This window comes from Rhinoraja longicauda, chromosome 11 (genome assembly GCF_053455715.1).
Source record: "Rhinoraja longicauda isolate Sanriku21f chromosome 11, sRhiLon1.1, whole genome shotgun sequence".
In the NCBI taxonomy this organism is placed as follows: Eukaryota; Metazoa; Chordata; class Chondrichthyes; order Rajiformes; family Arhynchobatidae; genus Rhinoraja; species Rhinoraja longicauda.
In genome coordinates, this window is record NC_135963.1 from 5,174,313 (window position 1) to 5,193,113 (window position 18,801).

At 48.7% G+C, this 18,801-nt stretch overlaps 1 protein-coding gene across 3 annotated transcripts in view; it reads left to right on the forward strand.

The window, feature by feature from the left end:
• LOC144598244 (vitellogenin-like) overlaps window positions 1-18,801 on the forward strand; it is an 89,102-nt gene that overhangs the window by 49,825 nt on the left and 20,476 nt on the right. The window contains exons 20-25 of one of the 3 annotated variants that reach the window (XM_078408146.1): window positions 1,886-2,030; window positions 4,379-4,598; window positions 8,582-8,769; window positions 10,472-11,683; window positions 13,109-13,156; window positions 15,506-15,637. In XM_078408146.1, the coding sequence (XP_078264272.1) occupies window positions 1,886-2,030; window positions 4,379-4,598; window positions 8,582-8,769; window positions 10,472-11,683; window positions 13,109-13,156; window positions 15,506-15,637 (1,945 nt within the window). The remainder of the gene's footprint in view (window positions 1-1,885; window positions 2,031-4,378; window positions 4,599-8,581; window positions 8,770-10,471; window positions 11,684-13,108; window positions 13,157-15,505; window positions 15,638-18,801) is intronic. The other 2 variants (XM_078408147.1, XM_078408148.1) reach the window with 2 other exon arrangements.

The following is an 18,801-nucleotide window of genomic DNA, read 5'->3' on the forward strand; positions in this document are numbered from 1 at the left end:
TAGGCCATTCGGCCCTTCGAGCCAAAGACAGTGAAATGGTTTCGTCTAGATGGGGTATCCTGGTCAGCATAGACAAGTTGGCATATGGGGCAAACTTGGGTAAATGGGACTAGCTCAGATGAGGCATCGTGGCCAATGTGGGCAGCTTGAGATATGGGGCAAACTTGGGTAAATGGGACTAGCTCAGATGGGGCATCTTGGTCAATGTGGGCAGCTTGAGATATGGGGCAAACTAGGGTAAATGGGACTAACTCAGATGGGGCATCTTGGTCAATGTGGGCAGCTTGAGATATGGGCCAAACTTGGGTAAATGGGACTAGCTCAGATGGGGCATCTTGTTCAATGTGGGCAGCTTGAGATATGGGCCAAACTGGGGTAAATGGGACTAGCTTAGATGAGCCGCCTTGGTCGGCATGGACAAGCTCAGATGGGGCATCTTGGTCAATGTGGGCAGCTTGATATATGGGCCAAACTTGGGTAAATGGGACTAGCTCAGATGGGGCACCTTGGTCAACGTGGGCAGCTTGAGATACGGGCCAAACTTGGGTAAATGGGACAAGCTTAGATGAGCCATCTTGGTCGGCATGGGCAAATTGGGCCTGTTCTCGTGCTGTGTAACTCTGTGACACCTTGACTAAAGCTCAACCTTTAATGCTGTGGCATTCAACTGCAAGTTTTCCACACTAACGTTATGTATATAATGTGTATTATGTAGATACTGGTGCTTTTTTTTAACACCCAAGCACTTTTTTTTTGCGATGGTGTACACCAGTGCAGAGTATCTCCAGAAGGTTAAAGCTCAATGTTTTATGTTCTGGCCACCTGACAGGCATGTTTATTTATCACGCACCGTTTTGTGCACAGGAACAGCACAGGTACACACTGCACCTCCACCTCAGCAGACATGACCACCAAAGGTGCCTCTTAGTCAGGGCTTACACATGGTGAACGACACACGGATTGTACATGGAGTGAATGTGTGGACCCCCAACGTCATTAATCAACGGGCACAGCGGTAGAATCGCTGCCTCACAGTGCCAGAGACACGGGTACCATCCTGACCACGGGGCGCTGTCTGTACGGAGTTTGCACGTTCTCCCCGTGACCTGCGTGGGTTTTCTCCGAGATTTTTTTCATTTATTTTTTAGATTTAGAGATACAGCACGGAAACAGGCCCTTCGGCCCACCGGGTCCGCGCCGCCCAGCGATCCCCGCACATTAACACTATCCATTTAGAACTGAGATGAGGAAAAACCTTTTTCAGTCAGAGAGTTGTGGATCTGTGGAATTCTCTGCCTCAGAAGGCAGTGGAGGCCAATTCTCTGAAAGCATTCAAGAGAGAGCTCGATAGAGCTCTTAAGGATAGCGGAGTCAGGGGGTATGAGGAGAAGGCAGGAACGGGGTACTGATTGAGAATGATCAGCCATGATCACATTGAATGGCGGTGCTGGCTCGAAGGGCCGAATGGCCTCCTCCTGCACCTATTGTCTATTGTCTATTGCCTACACACACTAGGGACAATTTTTACATTTACCCAGTCAATTAACCTACATACCTGTACGTCTTTGGAGTGTGGGAGGAAACCGAAGATCCCGGAGAAAACCCACGCAGGTCACGGGGAGAACGTACAAACTCCGTACAGACGGCGCCCATAGTCGGGATCGAACCTGAGTCTCCGGCGCTGCAGCAACTCTCCACCCACATACCAAAGTGGTACAGGTTTGCAGGTTAATTGGCTTGGTATAAATGTAAAAATTATCCCTAGTGTGTGTAGGATGGTGTTAGTGCGCGGGGATCGCTCATCAGCACAGACACAGTGGGCCGAAGGGCCTGTTTTCGCGCTGTCTCTCTAAACGAAACTAAACTAAATTCTGTCCTCCTGCAGAACACAGTCTTTTGCATTCTCGAGGAACATCGAGGACCTGGCTGCAGCGAGAATCGTACCACTGGTTCCAAGCAAAGAGTCCGGAGTGAGGATCAGGATGTGGAAACTGGCAAAGAATTCAACCGGAGATGACCAAGACATGATGGTAAGTATGAGTTCTTGTTGCTTGTTGATTCCTGTCTCCACCTATATCCTTCCTTTGTCCCGCCCCCCCCTGACATCAGTCTGAAGAAGGGACTCGACCCGAAACGTCGTCCATTCCTTCTGTCCTGAGATGCTGCCTGACCTGCTGAGTTACTCCAGCATTTTACTGAGTTACTCCAGAATAAATACCTTCAAAGGAACTGCAGATGCCGGTTTACAAAAAAAAAACCACAAAGTACCGGAATAGATTTCTCACTTCCCTTTCCGCCCGCCCCTTCCATCCATATTCCTGATTGTATGAGCGGTCCGAAGGTCATAAGAGACAGGAGCAGAATTAGGCCATTCGGCCCATCAAGTCTGCTCCGCCATTCAATCCTGGCCGATCTATCCCTCCCTCCGATCCCCATTCTCCTGCCTTCTCCCCACAACCCCTGACACCCGCACTAATCAAGAATCTATCCATCTCTGCCTTAAACATATCCATTGGCTTGGCCTCCACAGCCTCCTGTGGCAAAGAATTCCACAGATTCACCACCCCTTTGCCCTGACCTGCCATCTATCTCATCGGAGACACTCAGACTATCTTTAATCAGACTTTATTGGCCTTTATCTTGCATTAAACGTCATTCCCTTTATCCTGTATCTGTACACTGCGGACAGATTGATTGTAATCCTGCATAATCTTTCCACTGACTGGATAGCACGCAACAGTTTAGTGCAGTTTAGTTTAGTTTAGTTTAGATTATTATCACATGTACCAAGTTACAGTGAAAAGCTTTTTTGTTGCATGCCATCCAGTCAGCGGAAAGACTGTACATGATTACAATCGAGCCGTCCACAGTGCGCAGATACAGGATAAAGGGAATAATGTTTAGTGCAAGATAACGTCCATAAATGTCCGATTAACGATAGCCGAGGGGCAACAAGGCTTTCTACTGTACCTCGGTACACCTGACAATAAACGAAGCTATATTCCTTCCTCTGGCTTCACATTTCATGCTTCTTCTAATCTCATAGGAGGAAAGATTGGAAAGACCGGGCTTGTATTCACTGGAGCTTAATAGACAATTGGTGCAGGAGGAGGCCATTCGGCCCTTCGAGCCAGCACCACCATTCAATGTGATCATGGCTGATCATTCTCAATCAGTACCCCGTTCCTGCCTTCTCCCCATACCCCCTGACTACGCTATCCTTAAGAGCTCTATCTAGCTCTCTCTTGAATGCATTCAGAGAATTGGCCTCCACTGCCTTCTGAGGCAGTGAATTCCACAGATTTACGACTCTCTGACTGAAAAAGTTTTTCCTCATCTCCGTTCTAAATGGCCTACCCCTTATTCTTAAACTGTGGCCCCTGGCTCTGGACTCCCCCAACATTGGGAACATGTTTCCTGCCTCTAACGTGTCCAACCCCTTAATAATCTTATATGTTTCGATAAGATCCCCTCTCATCCTTCTAAATTCCAGTGTATACAAGCCTAGCCGTTCCAGTCTTTAGAAGGATGAGAGGGGATCTTATAGAGACATATAAAATTATAAAAGGACTGGACAAGCTAGATGCAGGAAAAATGATCCCAATGTTGGGGGAGTCCAGAACCAGGGGCCACACACAGTCTAAGAATCATGGGGAGGCCATTTAAAACTGAGGTGAGAAGAAACTTTTTCTTCTCACGGAGAAGAACGGAGATGAGGAAGAACTTTTTCAGTCAGAGAGTGGTGAAGGTGTGGAATTCTCTGCCTCAGAAGGCAGTGGAGGCCAGTTCGTTGGATGCTTTCAAGAGAGAGCTGGATTGAGCTCTTAAGGATAGCGGAGTGAGGGGGTATGGGGAGAAGGCAGGAACGGGGTCCTGATTGAGAGTGATCAGCCATGATCGCATTGAATGGCGGTGCTGGTTCGAAGGGCTGAATGGCCTCCTCCTGCACCTATTGTCTATTGTCTATTGTCTATTGTCTATTCACCCAGAGAGTTGTGAACTTGTGGAATTCTCTGCCACGGAAGGCAGTGGAGACCAATTCACTGGATGAATTTAAAAGAGAGTTAGATAGAGCTCTAGGGGTTGCGGAGTCAGGGAATATGGGGAGAAGGCAGGCACGGGGTACTGATTGAGAATGATCAGCCATGATCACATTGATTGGCGGTGCTGGCTCGAAGGGCCGAATGGCCTCCTCCTACAGATCCATACAGTATGTATTTGGAGTGTGGGAGGAAACCGGAGCACCCGGAGAAAACCCACGCGGTCACGGGGAGAACGTATACACTCCGTAGTCTCTGGTGCTGCTAGCGCTGTCAGGCAGCAACTCTACCGCTGCGCCCTTAACCTTCAAGTGGTTTTGATTATGACTGTCTTTCAGGGCAGAGTGTTGCCTCTCGCCATTCCCAGAGGATCCGTATGCTCTGCTGAAGACACCCCAGACATCCCAAGCCCCACCGTGCAGCGGGGCTGTGTGAAGGCCAACACCTTTGGATTTGAAGTGTGCTACAAGACCAGCGTGGAAGACAACGGCCTCACCACCAACTCACCCTTGTACAAGATGGTCGGAGATAAATCGATGGACATGGCCATCAAACCAGGTAAAGGCAAGGTGACAATAAACATTGTTTTACCAAAGCCTGGTCCACCACCTTTGGAATTTGCAAATTCATTCTTACAGCGCAGGTACAGGAGCATGGACAGGACAGGTTTAGGAAAGAAAACTGCAGATGCCGGTTTAAATCGAAGGTAGACACAAAATGCTGGAGTAACTCAGCGGGTCAGGCAGCATCTCTGGAGAGAAGGCATTTCGGGTCGAGACTCTTCCTCAAACCTTCTTCAGGTTTAGTTTAGATTAGTTTAGAGATACACTCGGAAACAGGCTCTTCGGCCCACCGAGACCGCGCCGACCAGCGATCCCCGCACACTAACACTATCCTACACACACCGGGGACAATTTACACTTATACCAAGCCAATTAGCCTGCAAACCTGCACGTCTTTGGAGTGTGGGAGAGAACCGGAGATCCCGAGGAAAAACGCACGCAGGTCACGGGGAGAGCGTACAAACTCCTTACAGACAGCACCCGTAGTCAGGATCGAACCCGGGTCTCAGGCGCTGTGAGGCAGCAACTCTACCGCTGCGCCACCGTGCCGCCCCAGTGTAGAGGGATGCGGGTACATTGATAAGCACATGGATAGGTACATGAATAGGTATATGGATAGGTACATTGGTAGGCACATGGATAGGACAGAGTTAGAGGGGTAAGGACGAAACACAGGCAGGTGGGACTAGTGGAGATGGGGCATTTTGGTTGGCATAGCCAAGTTGGGCCAAAGGGCCTGTTTCCATGCAGTATATCATCATCAACATCATCGGCGGTCACTCGAAGCGAGTATGACTGTCCTTTGGTCGCCTGTCTGTGCGTGACTTTGTTTAACGTGGGGAGACTGGCGCACAGACAGCCACCACATGGTCCTTGACAGATCTGGGTCAGGATCCAGTGGCGTGGAGTCCAAGACGACCGGGGACCCTTTTCTGCCGCAGCCTTCATCCATCCGCCTTCCCAGCCGTCATCCTCCCTCCGCCTGTTCCACCGCTGAGGTCTTGGTTGGATTGCTCTTTGTCAGGGACCTCCCCCCCCCCCCTCAACCTCACCGCCATGGGTGACCCTACCAGGAGCATAGCACCAGACGGCATCGCTCTCAGGATCTCAGGACCGCACGAGCTTCTCCACCACGACAAGGTGACAGTCCGCGGAGAAGTCGTGCTGCACATGCAGGTACAGCAGGCAGTGGAGAAAGCCAATGGAATGTTGGCCTTCATAACAAGAGGAGTTGAGTATAGGAGCAAAGAGGTCCTTCTGCAGTTGTACAGGGCCCTAGTGAGACCGCACCTGGAGTACTGTGTGCTGTTTTGGTCTCCAAATTTGAGGAAGGATATTCTTGCTGTTGAGGGCGCGCAGCGTAGGTTCACTAGGTTAATTCCCGGAATGGCGGGACTGTCATATGTTAAAAGATTGGAGCGACTAGGCTTGTATACACTGGAGTTTAGAAGGATGAGAGGGGATCTTATCGAAACATATAAGATTATTAAGGGGTTGGACATGTTAGAGGCAGGAAACATGTTCCCAATGTTGGGGGAGTCCAGAACCAGGGGCCACAGTTTAAGAATAAGGGGTAGGCCATTTAGAACGGAGATGAGGAAACACTTTTTCAGTCAGAGAGTTGTGAATCTGTGGAATTCTCTGCCTCAGACGGCAGTGGAGGCCAATTCTCTGAATGCATTCGAGAGAGCTAGATAGAGCTCTAAAGGAAAGCAGAGTCAAGGGGTATGGGGAGAAGGCAGGAACGGGGTACTGATTGAGAATGATCAGCCATGATCACATTGAATGGTGGTGCTGGCTCGAAGGGCTGAATGGCCTCCTCCTGCACTTATTGCCTATTGTCTATTGACTCTCTATGACTCTATTTGCTTTGGAATTGCAAATCCCACTGGTAATTTCCATCTCTCTTTGGTTTATGTAGGTTAATTGGCTGGGTAAATGTAAAAATTGTCCCTAGTGGGTGTAGGATAGTGTTAATGTACAGGGATCGCTGGGCGGCACGGACTTGGAGGGCTGAAAAGGCCTGTTTCCGGCTGTATATATATGATATGATATATGATATGATATGATATGATAGTATTTCAACTAAGCCACTTTTTAAACTAAGTGTAAGACATTGACTTTCTCGATACTTCGTATGAGGAATTATCCAGCTCGGATGAAAATGTGACTTTTCAGCCTCAAGTCATATCATTAGAACCATCCAAAACCAATTGCAAACTATGTTCCTTTACACCACTGTTATTCCTCCATCAAAGGTATACAGTGATCAGCCAAAACATTATGACCACTGACAGGCGAAGTGAATAACATTGATTGTCTTGTTACAATGACACCTGTCAAGGGGTGGGATATATTAGGCAGCAAGTGAACAGTCAGTTCTTGAAGTTGATGTGTTGGATGCAGGAGAAATGGGCAGGAGTAAAGACCTGAGCGACTTTGACAAGAGCCAAATTGTTGTGGCCAGACGACTGGGTCAGAGCATCTCTGAAATGGCAAGGCTTGTGGGGTGCTCCCGGTCAGCAGTGGTGAGTACCTACCGACCGTGGTCCGAGGAGGGACAAACCACAAACCGGCGACAGACAGGGTGTTGGGCGCCCAAGGCTCATCGATGCGCGAGGGCAACGAAGGCTATCCCGTCTGGTCCGAAACGACAGAAGGTCGACTGTGGCACAAGTCACAGAAAATGTCAACGGTGGTCACGGGAGGAATGTGTCACAATACACAGTGCATCGCACCCTGCTGCGTATGGGGCTGCACACGGAGGACCAACAGCATATTAGGCAGGTGGTCATAATGTTTTGGATCATCAGGTCATGGTGTTTTGGCTGATCGGTGTATATAATTGCAAGACTGGGTGGCACAGTGGTGCAGCGGTAGAGTTGCTGCCTTAAGGCACCAGAGGTGACACAGTCACAATCGAAACCAGTCGAAGGTTCAGGACAGCATGGTGGCACAGCGATAGAGTCGCTGCCTCACAGCGCCAGAGACCCGGGTTCCATCCCAACCATGGGGGTGCTGTTTGTATGGAGTTTGCACATTCTCCCCTTGACTGAGTGGGTTTTCTCCGGCCTCCTCCCATAAGACTGGATAGACTCGGCACTTACTCGCTGGAATTTAGAAGATTGAGGGGGGATCTTATAGAAACTTACAAAATTCTTAAGGGGTTGGACAGGGTAGATGCAGGAAGATTGTTCCCGATGTTGGGGAAGTCCAGAACAAGGGGTCACAGTTTAAGGATAAGGGGGAAGTCTTTTAGGACCAAGATGAGAAAGTTTTTTTTCACACAGAGAGTGGTGAATCTGTGGAATTCTCTGCCACAGAAGGTAGTTGAGGCCAGTTCATTGGCTATATTTAAGAGGGAGTTAGATGTGGCCCTTGTGGCTAAAGGGATCAGGGGGTATGGAGAGAAGGCAGGTACGGGATACTGAGTTGGATGATCAGCCATGATCACATTGAATGGCGGTGCAGGCTCGAGGGGCCGAATGGCCTACTCCTGCACCTATTTTCTATGTTTCTATGTTTCTATTCCAAGAATGTGCAGGTGTGTAGGTTAATTGATTTCTGTAAATTGTAAATTGTCCCCAGTGTGTGTAGGATAGTGTTAATGTGCAGGGATCGCTGGTCGGTGCAGACTCAGTGGGCCGAAGGGCCTGTTTCCACGCTGTATCTCTGAAGTAAACGAAAGTTTATGCCTTTAAATCATCTGATTGTGATACAAGTAATTGAGATTTATTCTTATTCGTAAGATAGACACAAAATGCTGGAGTAACTCAGCGGGACAGGCAGCATGTCTGGAGAGAAGGAATGTGTGATGTTTCGAGTAAGGACCCTCCTTCAGACTGAACCCATTCCTTCTCTCCAGAGATGCCGCCTGTCCCGCTGAGTTACTCCAGCATTTCGTGCCTATCTTCAGTGTAAACCGGCATCTGCAGTTCCATCCTACACACCGTGATTTAAGCTCGTCTTGTTTTCCAGTTATTACCTCAACTCCAATCAAAAAGTTACAAATCGAATTTCAGATGATAACGGGAGACAGCCCCTTTGCAAAAGTCAATCGTTTGATGAAGAGAAACGACACAGATTCCTCAGAAACAATGCAAGTCGAGGGCAAGTTAGCCCTTCTCCGACTGAAGAAAACCTTCCATGCTAAAGATAAGCATCAGGTGAATATCTTGTTCCATCTGGAAGAAAACTCCTGTTCTGTCTCGACTTCTGTTGTTCCTCATCCCATTTTGCCAATGAAAGCTACTTCCCAGCATCAACAAGCTTGCTCTCCACTACACTAATGGTTCACTGGTTCAATGGTTCAATGGCCTATGGTTCTATCAATGGTATATGGTTCCATCAATGGTTCAATGAGCCATGGTTCTATCAATGGTCTATGGTTCCATCAATGGTTCAATGGCCCATGGTTCTATCAATGGTATATGGTTCTATCAATTGGTTCAATGGCCCATGGTTCTATCAATGGTAGATGGTTCTATCAATGGTTCAATGGCCCATGGTTCTATCTATGGTCTATGGTTCCATCAATGGTTCAATGGTCCAATGGCCTATGGTTCTATCAATGGTCTATGGTTCCATCAATGGTTCAATGGGCCATGGTTCTATCAATGGTTCAATGGTTCAATGGCCCATGGTTCTATCAATGGTCTATGGTTCCATCAATGGTTCAATGAGCCATGGTTCTATCAATGGTCTATGGTTCCATCAATGGTTCAATGGCCCATGGTTCTATCAATGGTATATGGTTCTATCAATTGGTTCAATGGCCCATGGTTCTATCAATGGTAGATGGTTCTATCAATGGTTCAATGGCCCATGGTTCTATCAATGGTAGATGGTTCTATCAATGGTTCAATGGCCTATGGTTCTATCAATGGTCTATGGTTCCATCAATGGTTCAATGGTCTATGGTTCTATCAATGGTCTATGGTTCCATCAATGGTTCAATGGTTCAATGGGCCATGGTTCTATCAACGGTCTATGGTCCTATCAATGGTTTAATGGTTCAATGGTCTATGATTCTACCAATGGTGCATGGTTCCATCAATGGTTCAATGGTTCAATAGGCCATGGTTCTATCAATGGTCGATGGTTCCATGTTCAATGGTTCAATAGGCCATTGTTCTACCAACGGTCTATGGTTCCATCAATGGTTCAATGGTTCAATAGGCCATGGTTCTATCAATGGTCTATGGTTCCATCAATGGTTCAATGGTCCATTGTTCTATCAATGCTCAATCGTTCAATGGTTCTATCAGTCTACAGAAGGGTCCTAACCCAAAACATCCCTGTCCATTTCCCTCCACTGCCGCCTAACCCACTGAGTTTCTCCATCAGCTTATAACCTAACGGTATGAACATTAAATTATCTTGTTTAGCCAAATAATTTACAAACATTTATTTTCTTCCCTCTTTGTTGTGCGCTATCCAGTCAGAGGAAAGACTACTCATGATTGCCATCAAGCCTTCCACAGCAGACAGATAGACGATAAAATAACGTTCATGCAAGATAAAGTCCAATAAAGTCCATTTGAAGATAGTCCACAGGTCTCCAATGAGGTAGATGGCAGCTCAGGAACTCCCACTGGTTGGTGGTAGGATGGTTCAGTTGCCTGATAAAAGCCGGGAAGACACTGTCCCTGAATCTGGAGGTGTGCGTTTTCAATCTTCTGCACCTCTTGCCTGATGGTAGAGGGGAGAAGAGGGAGTGACCGGGGGGTGAGACTGGTCCTGGATTATGCTGGTGGTCTTGCCAAGGCGTGAAGTGTGGACGGAGTCAATGGAAGGGAGGTTGGTTTCTTCTGGGCTGCGTCCACAATTCTCTGCGATGTGACCGTCTCAATCGTGTCATTTTGCCAGCAGGAGAGACGGGGGCAAAGGTACACCTCGAGCAGCTCGATGTCAAGTTCCCAGTCGACAAGCAGAAGGTCATTGGCAAGGCGTAAGGAGGAGTACCCAAGATCTCACGACAGCCACACATTGTCGACACGGAACAAAGAGTTCGAACAAGGCGGGCACGGTAAACACCACGTGGAAGGACGCACCAAGCATGGCAGACGATCCACGTCAAGTTCCCAATCGTCAAGCAGAAGGTCAATGAGAAGGTCAGAGGAGCTTACGGAGGGAGACTCGAGATCCCGTGATCGCCACACGTTGTCAGCAGGGACCAGGGGGCTCAGGCGCGGCAAGCATGTGGAGTGCAAGCACCAAGGTGGATGTGGCAAGTCTGGTAGACACATGGCGTCAACCGCGACTGAACGTGACCGAGGCGCATCTGCTCAGCAAGAGTGGTCCGGGCCGACGACAGGCCGCTCCCTCCCCTCCTCGTCCTCGTCCTCGGCCGTGTCGCGGGGCGAGCACGGAGCACCCCGTCGCCGCGGCTCCTCACCGGGGTCCAGGAGACGTCGAGGCCCCAGCTCGTCCTCATCCCAGTCCAGTTGCCGCAGTTCCAGCTGCAGGAGGAGAGGGTTGGGCCGACAGCCTGCTGGGAAACCCGTGAGGAACAGCACCTTGCCTTCGTCTGCCTTCCTCAGCCGCTCGAGTTCCTTTCCCTCCTCCTCCTCCTCCTCCTCCTCCTCCTCCTCCTCCTCCCCCTCCTCCTCCCCCTCCTCCTCCTCCTCCTCCTCCTCCTCCTCCTCCTCCTCCTCCCCCTCCTCCCCCTCCTCCTCCTCCTCCTCCTCCTCCTCCTCCTCCTCCTCCTCCTCGTCCTCCTCCTCCTCGTCACGGAGGGAGCTGGGGACCTGGCAAGCCTCCTCAAGCCCGTGGTCCTCCAGCCGGTCCGGCTCGCGTCCCTCACCGTCCGCGGAGTGGAGACGCCGGCGCCGAGGGCAGGCCGCCCGCGGACAATCCGGCTCCTCACAGAGGGAGGGGGACACCTCCAGCAACCCGCTCTCTCAGCAGGTGGAGGTGTGGCCGACCGTGGCAAGTCACACCGGCACCGGCACCGGCACCGGCAAGCGCTGTAAGAAAGGCAGATGCATTGAAACCCAAACCAAGACTTACACGACCACCATCCACAAAGTGAAGAAACATCGTCGAATCTGGGTGTCTCATCCCGAATCACCAAAACCGGTAAAATCTCCCAGTCACCTCCTTCAGAGTCTAGACTTTGACTCAGATAAGACTTTTCTTTGCCTTCCGTCACAGTGAGGGTGTGCCTGGAGCAATCACTGTGATGGTTGTCTGTGTTCAATTGTAATCGTGTGTCTTGTGTTCTTTATGGTTTACTGTCGACCATTTGCTGTTTATTGTTTATTGTCAACCGTTTACGCCCGGACCCTGACGTGAGAGGACGCTGGCGCTGTTTGTTCGCCGCGTCTCCGTCTGGACAAATCTTTTGTTTGTTTTTATGTTTTGTTTGATCCCTGGGATGGCAGGACTTTCATACGAAGAAAGACTGGATAGACTCGGCTTGTACTCGCTGGAATTTAGAAGATTGAGGGGGGATCTTATAGAAACGTACAAAATTCTTAAGGGGTTGGACAGGCTAGATGCAGGAAGATTGTTCCCGATGTTGGGGAAGTCCAGAACAAGGGGTCACAGTTTAAGGATAAGGGGGAAGTCTTTTAGGACCGAGATGAGAACGTTTTTTTTCACACAGAGAGTGGTGAATCTGTGGAATTCTCTGCCACAGAAGGTAGTTGAGGCCAGTTCATTGGCTATATTTAAGAGGGAGTTAGATGTGGCCCTTGTGGCTAAAGGGACCAGGGGGTATGGAGAGAAGGCAGGTACGAGATACTGAGTTGGATGATCAGCCATGATCATATTGAATGGCGGTGCAGGCTCGAAGGGCCGAATGGCCTACTCCTGCACCTATTTTCTATGTTTCTATGTTTCTATGTTTGCTCTGTAAAGCATCTTTGAGTTTCCTGAAAAGCGCTATATAAATGTATTATTATTATTATTATTATTATTAGTGTAGTTATTAGAGATACAGCATGGAAACAGGCCCTACGGCCCACCAAGTCCACGCCGACCAGCGATCATCCGCGATTCAACCCATGATTGAATGGCAGAGTAGACGTAGAAACATGGAAAACATTGAACACCTCCTGTTTAAATTCCATTTGGAATATTTTGGAGGACAAACAACCAAGAACCAAAACATAGGAAATAGGTGCAGGAGGAGGACATTTGGCCCTTCGAGCCAGCACCGCCATTCATTGTGATCATCCACAATCTGTAACCAATGCCTGCCTTCTCCCCATAATCCCCATATCCATTGATTCCACTAACCGCTAGAGACCTGTCTAACTCTTTTAAATTCATGGGTTGAATTCATAGACTTGATGGGGCTGAATGGCTCGGCTTTGTATGAATGTAAATTGTCCCTAGTGTGTGCAGGATAGTGTTTGTGTGCGGGGATCGCTGGTCGGCGCGGACTCGGTGGGCCGAAGGGCCTGCTTCCGTGCTGTATCTCTAGACTACACTAAACTAAACCAAACCAAGTGTGTCCCCAGTTTATTTACCAATGTTTTGTTTCCTTCAACATTACAGGGAGGAAACGTCTTCCAACTTCATTTCCAGCCGACCTCTATCAGCACGGTATGGTTTACATTGGGAGATACCAAAGTCCTAGCAATCCTACTGCCTGGTTATCTAGTATGGTTTAACGTGAAGAAACCCATCATTGAAATAGAGGGTTACTTTATAATTTGGGATGGTTGGCTAAAGTGTCTCTCTTATCCTATGGTGAAAATTCAGACGGACTTTAGAGGGAATGAGGATTAGGCATCTGCAGATGCATTAATGCCTCCAATTTAGTTTCAGTTACAGTTTCAGTTCAGTTTTAGTTTATTGTCACGTGTACCGAGGTACAGCGAAAAGCTTTTGTTGCGTGCTAACCAGCCAGCGGAAAGACAATACATGATTACAATCGAGCCATTTACAGTGTGCAGACACATGATAAACGTTTAGTGCAAGGTAAAGCCAGTCAAGTCCGATCACAGATAGTCCGAAGGTCCCCGATGAGGTAGGTAGTAGTTCAGCACTGCTCTCTGGTTGTGGTAGGACGATTCAGCTGCCTGATAACAGCTGGGAAGAAATTCCCTCCTATGAATCTGGAGGTGTGCGTTTTTCACACTTCTATACCTCTTACCCGATGGGAGAGGGGAGAAGAGGGAGTGGCCGGGGTGAGACTGGTCCTTGATTGTGCTGCTGGCCTTGCCAAGGCAGCGTGAGGTGTAGATGGAGTCAATGGAAGTCCAAGTCTTCTAAGGAAGTAGAAGCGTTGGTGTGCTTTCTTGGCTATTGTTTCGAACCATTTTATCGCGGTCCAATATTGGAATCATAGAAACATTAAAGAAGGGAGGGAAGCCACTTTGAGAACCCAGCTGGGCACTTCTATACCTTTTGCCCAGCTCTGCCCCGTTAAATGTTTCCTCCGTCCCTTCATACTCTTCATGCTTGATCAGCGATTTCTCCAGTCAAAGAGTAGGAGAGAAGTCACATTGTGAACACCTTCCGTAAACCCTTTCTTGTGACTCTATTTTGGTGAGGTCTGGGCATTACCAGCCAGGCTAAGGCTTAACACTGAAGATGGACACAAAATGCTGGAGTAACTCAGCAGGTCAGACAGCATCTCTGGAGAGAAGAAATCGGTGACGTCTCTTTAGAAGGGTCTCGACCCGAAACGTCACCAATTCCTTTTCCTCCAGAGATGCTGCCTGTCCCGCTGAGTTACTCCAGCTTTTTGTGTCTATCTTCAGTTTAAACCAGCATCTGCAGTTTCTTCCAACACATTTCGTAATGCTTATTGTTCTTGGGAAGAGAGGTTGGTGAGCTACCTGCTCGAATCAGTAGACAATAGACAATTGACAATAGGTGCAGGAGGAGGCCATTCAGCCCTTCGAGCCAGCACTGCCATTCACTGTGATCATGGCTGATCATCCGCAATCAGTACCCCATTCCTGCCTTCTTCCCATATCCCTTGACTCCGCTATCTTTAAGAGCTCTACCTAACTCTCTCTTGAAAGCATCCAGAGAATTGGCCTCCATTGCCTTCTGAGGCAGAGATTTCCACAGATTCACAACTCTCTGGGGTGAAATCTTTTTCCTCATCTCTGTTCCAAATGGCCTACCCCTTATTCTTAAACTGTGGCCCCTGGTTCTGGACTCCCCCCAACATCGGGAACATGTAGTCCTTCTCGTCATCCCCAAAGGGCGTGAGGAGGTTTTATTTTGTTACTGAGAAAGGGCATCGTTTAAGTTAGCGACACACCGAGTCCACAACGACCACGACCGTCGATCACCCGTTCACACACCAGGTCTACGTACACCACACCAGGCGGCACGGTGGCGCAGCGGTAGAGTTGCTGCCTTACAGCGAATGCAGCGCCAGAGACTCAGGTTCGATCCTGACTATGGGCGCCGTCTGTACGGAGTTTGTACGTTATCCCCGTGACTGGCGTGGGTTTTCTCCGAGATCTTCGGTTTCCTCCCACACTCCAAAGACGTACAGGTTTGTAGATTAATTGGCTGGGAAAATGTTTTTAAAAAATTGTCCCTAGTGGGTGTAGGATGGTGTTAATGTGCGGGGATCGCTGGGCAGCGCGGACCCGGTTGGCCGAAGGGCCTGTTTCCGCGCTGTATCTCTAAATCTAAATCTAAAAATCCCACTTTATCATCCACGTTAGGGGCAATTTACAAAGGGCCAATTAACCTCCCCTCCCCCAACGCACGTCTTTGGGATGTGAGCAGAAACCGGAGCTCCCAAATGGTCACATGGAGAACGTGCAAACTCCACACAGACAGAATCAAACCCGAATCCCTAGTACTGTGAGGCAGCAGCTCTACCCGCTGCGCCGCCGCGCCGATCTTGGCAGTATTATTTTCTTAATGGGTCAGGCCATTGCGATGTTACATTTTGTTAATGTGAACAATTTATTCTTTCAGTCACAAAACAGAGGGAAGTTGAGCTCCGGGTCATCGTTTGAAACCAGTTCAGAATCCAGAAAGAGTCACTCAAAATCAAAATCATTATCATCATCTTCATCCTCATCCTCAACTTCATCTTCATCGCAGCAGGTAACAGTCCAAGCTAGACAGAGTCATAGAGTGATAGAGAGTGGAAACAGGCCCTTCGGCCCAACGTTCCCATACCGGCCAACCTGTCCCAGCTGCCCTAGCCCCACCTGCCCGCGTTTGGCCCATATCCCTCCAAACCTGCCCTATCCATGTACCTGTCCAACTGTTCCTTAAACTATGGGATAGTCCCAGCCTCAACTACCTCCTCTGGCAGCTTGTTCCATACACCCACCACCCCTCCAGTGTGTCGAGTTGTGTTTATTGACATGCACACAGATACAGTGAGGTACAGTGCAGTGAAGGTCTTGTTTATAGCAACATTACTCTGCCTTAGTAGGCTGGGACTGGGTTCCATGGGGCGTGGGAGTTTGAGTGGCGATCTTAGAGAGGTGTAAAAAATCATGAAGGGAAAAGGTCGGGTGAATGAATGGAGTCTTTTACCCAGACTAGGGGATCATGAACCAGAGGGCTTAGGGTTCAAGGTGAGAGGGGAACGATTTAATAGGTACCTGAGGGACAACATTTTCACTCAGAGGGTATTGGGTGTATGGAACGAGCTGCCAGAGGAGGTAGTTGAAGCAGCATTTCAAAGGCATTTGGACAGGTGCATAGATAGGAAAAGTTTTGAGGGATATGGGCCAAACCCGGGCAGGTGGGACTGGCGTAGATGGGGCACCTTGGTTGGCACGGACAAGTTGGGCTGATGGGCTTGATCCATGCTGTACGACTCTTTGATTCTATGGCCACAAAAACATTAACTATACATAATTAGAAACATAGACAGAGAAACATAGAAAATAGGTGCAGGAGTAGGCCATTCTGTCAATAGACAATAGACAATAGACAATGGACAATAATAATAATAATAATAATGTATTTTATTTATATAGCGCTTTTCATATACTCAAAGACGCTTTACAGAGATTTAGAGAACATAGGGAAATTAATAAATAGATAAATAAGTAAATAAATAAACGAACAGAGAAAGGAGACAGTAGGTGGGGTGACCTTCAGTGGTTGAAGGCAGTACTGAACAGGTGAGACTTCAGCGATGTTTTGAATGTGGTGAATGTGGAGGAGTCTCTAACGTTTTGGGGTAGTGAGTTCGATAGGGTGGGAGCAGCGATGGAGAAAGCCCTGTCCCCCCAGGATCTGAGTTTGGTCCGGATGTGGGGGGATAGGAGATTGGCAGCAGCAGAGCGGAGGGTGCAGGTGGGAGTGTGCCTGTGGAGGAGGTCGGTCAGGTAGGATGGGGCCAGGTTATGGAGGGCTTTGTAGGTTATGAGGAGGATTTTGTACTGGATTCTCTGGGGGATGGGGAGCCAGTGGAGTTTATAAAGGACGGGGGTGATATGGTCACGGATCGGGGTGTGGGTGAGTAGATGGGCAGCGGAGTTTTGAATGTATTGAAGTTTACTGATGATTTTTGAGGGTGCGCCATAGAGGAGGCTGTTGCAGTAGTCCAGACGGGAGGTGATGAAGGCGTGGATGAGGGTTTCTGCAGCTGTGGAGGAGAGGGATGGACGGAGACGGGCAATGTTTTTGAGGTGGAAGAAGGCTGTCTTTGTGATGTGTTTGATGTGTTTGTCGAAGGAGAGGGCTTGATCAAAGATGATTCCAAGATTCCGGATGTGAGGTGAGGTGGATACTGGGAGACCATCAATGTTGAGGATGAAGTTTTGGGTGGATTTGGTGAGCGTTTTTGGACCAATGATGATGATTTCAGATTTGTTGCAATTGAGTTTGAGGAAATTTGATTGAAGCCAAGATTTTATTTCAGTGATGCAGTTTGTCAGTGTAGAGTGTGTGGTGGGGGAGATTGACTTGGTGGAGATGAGGAGCTGGATATCATCGGCGAAGCAGTGGAAGTTGAGACCATGACGGCGGATTAATTGACCAAGGGGGAACAGGTAGAGGATGAAGAGGAGGGGGCCAAGGACTGAGCCTTGGGGGACACCTTGGGGGAGGGGAGCGGTGGGGGATTTACAGTTGTTAATGGAGATGAACTGGTGTCTGTCAGAGAGGTAAGATTTGAACCAGGATAGGGCTGTGCCGGTGATGTTAAGATAGACAATAGACAATAAACAATAGACAATAGACAATAGGTGCAGGAGTAGGCCATTCAGCCCTTCGAGCCAGCACCGCCATTCAATGCGATCATGGCTGATCACTCTCAATCAGTACCCCGTTCCTGCCTTCTCCCCATACCCCCTCACTCCGCTATCCTTAAGAGCTCTATCCAGCTCTCTCTTGAAAGCATCCAACGAACTGGCCTCCACTGCCTTCTGAGGCAGAGAATTCCACACCTTCACCACTCTCTGACTGAAAAAGTTCTTCCTCATCTCCGTTCTAAATGGCCTACCCCTTATTCTTAAACTGTGGCCCCTTGTTCTGGACTCCCCCAACATTGGGAACATGTTTCCTGCCTCTAATGTGTCCATTCCCCTAATTATCTTATATGTTTCAATAAGATCCCCCCTCATCCTTCTAAATTCCAGTGTATACAAGCCCAATCGCTCCAGCCTTTCAACATACGACAGTCCCGCCATTCTGGGAATTAACCTAGTGAACCTACGCTGCACGCCCTCCATAGCAAGAATATCCTTCCTCAAATTTGGAGACCAAAACTGCACACAGTACTCCAGGTGCGGTCTCACCAGGGCCCGGTACAACTGTAGAAGGACCTCTTTGCTCCTATACTCAACTCCTCTTGTTATGAAGGCCAACATTCCATTGGCTTTCTTCACTGCCTGCTGTACCTGCATGCTTCCTTTCATTGACTGATGCACTAGGACACCCAGATCTCGTTGAACTCCCCCTCCTCCTAACTTGACACCATTCAGATAATAATCTGCCTTTCTATTCTTACTTCCAAAGTGAATAGCCTCACACTTATCTACATTAAACTGCATCTGCCATGTATCCGCCCACTCACACAACCTGTCCAAGTCACCCTGCAGCCTTATTGCATCTTCCTCACAATTCACACTACCCCCCAGCTTAGTATCATCTGCAAATTTGCTAATGGTACTTTTAATCCCTTCGTCTAAGTCATTAATGTATATCGTAAATAGCTGGGGTCCCAGCACCGAACCTTGCGGTACCCCACTGGTCACTGCCTGCCATTCCAAAAGGGCCCCATTTATCCCCACTCTTTGCTTTCT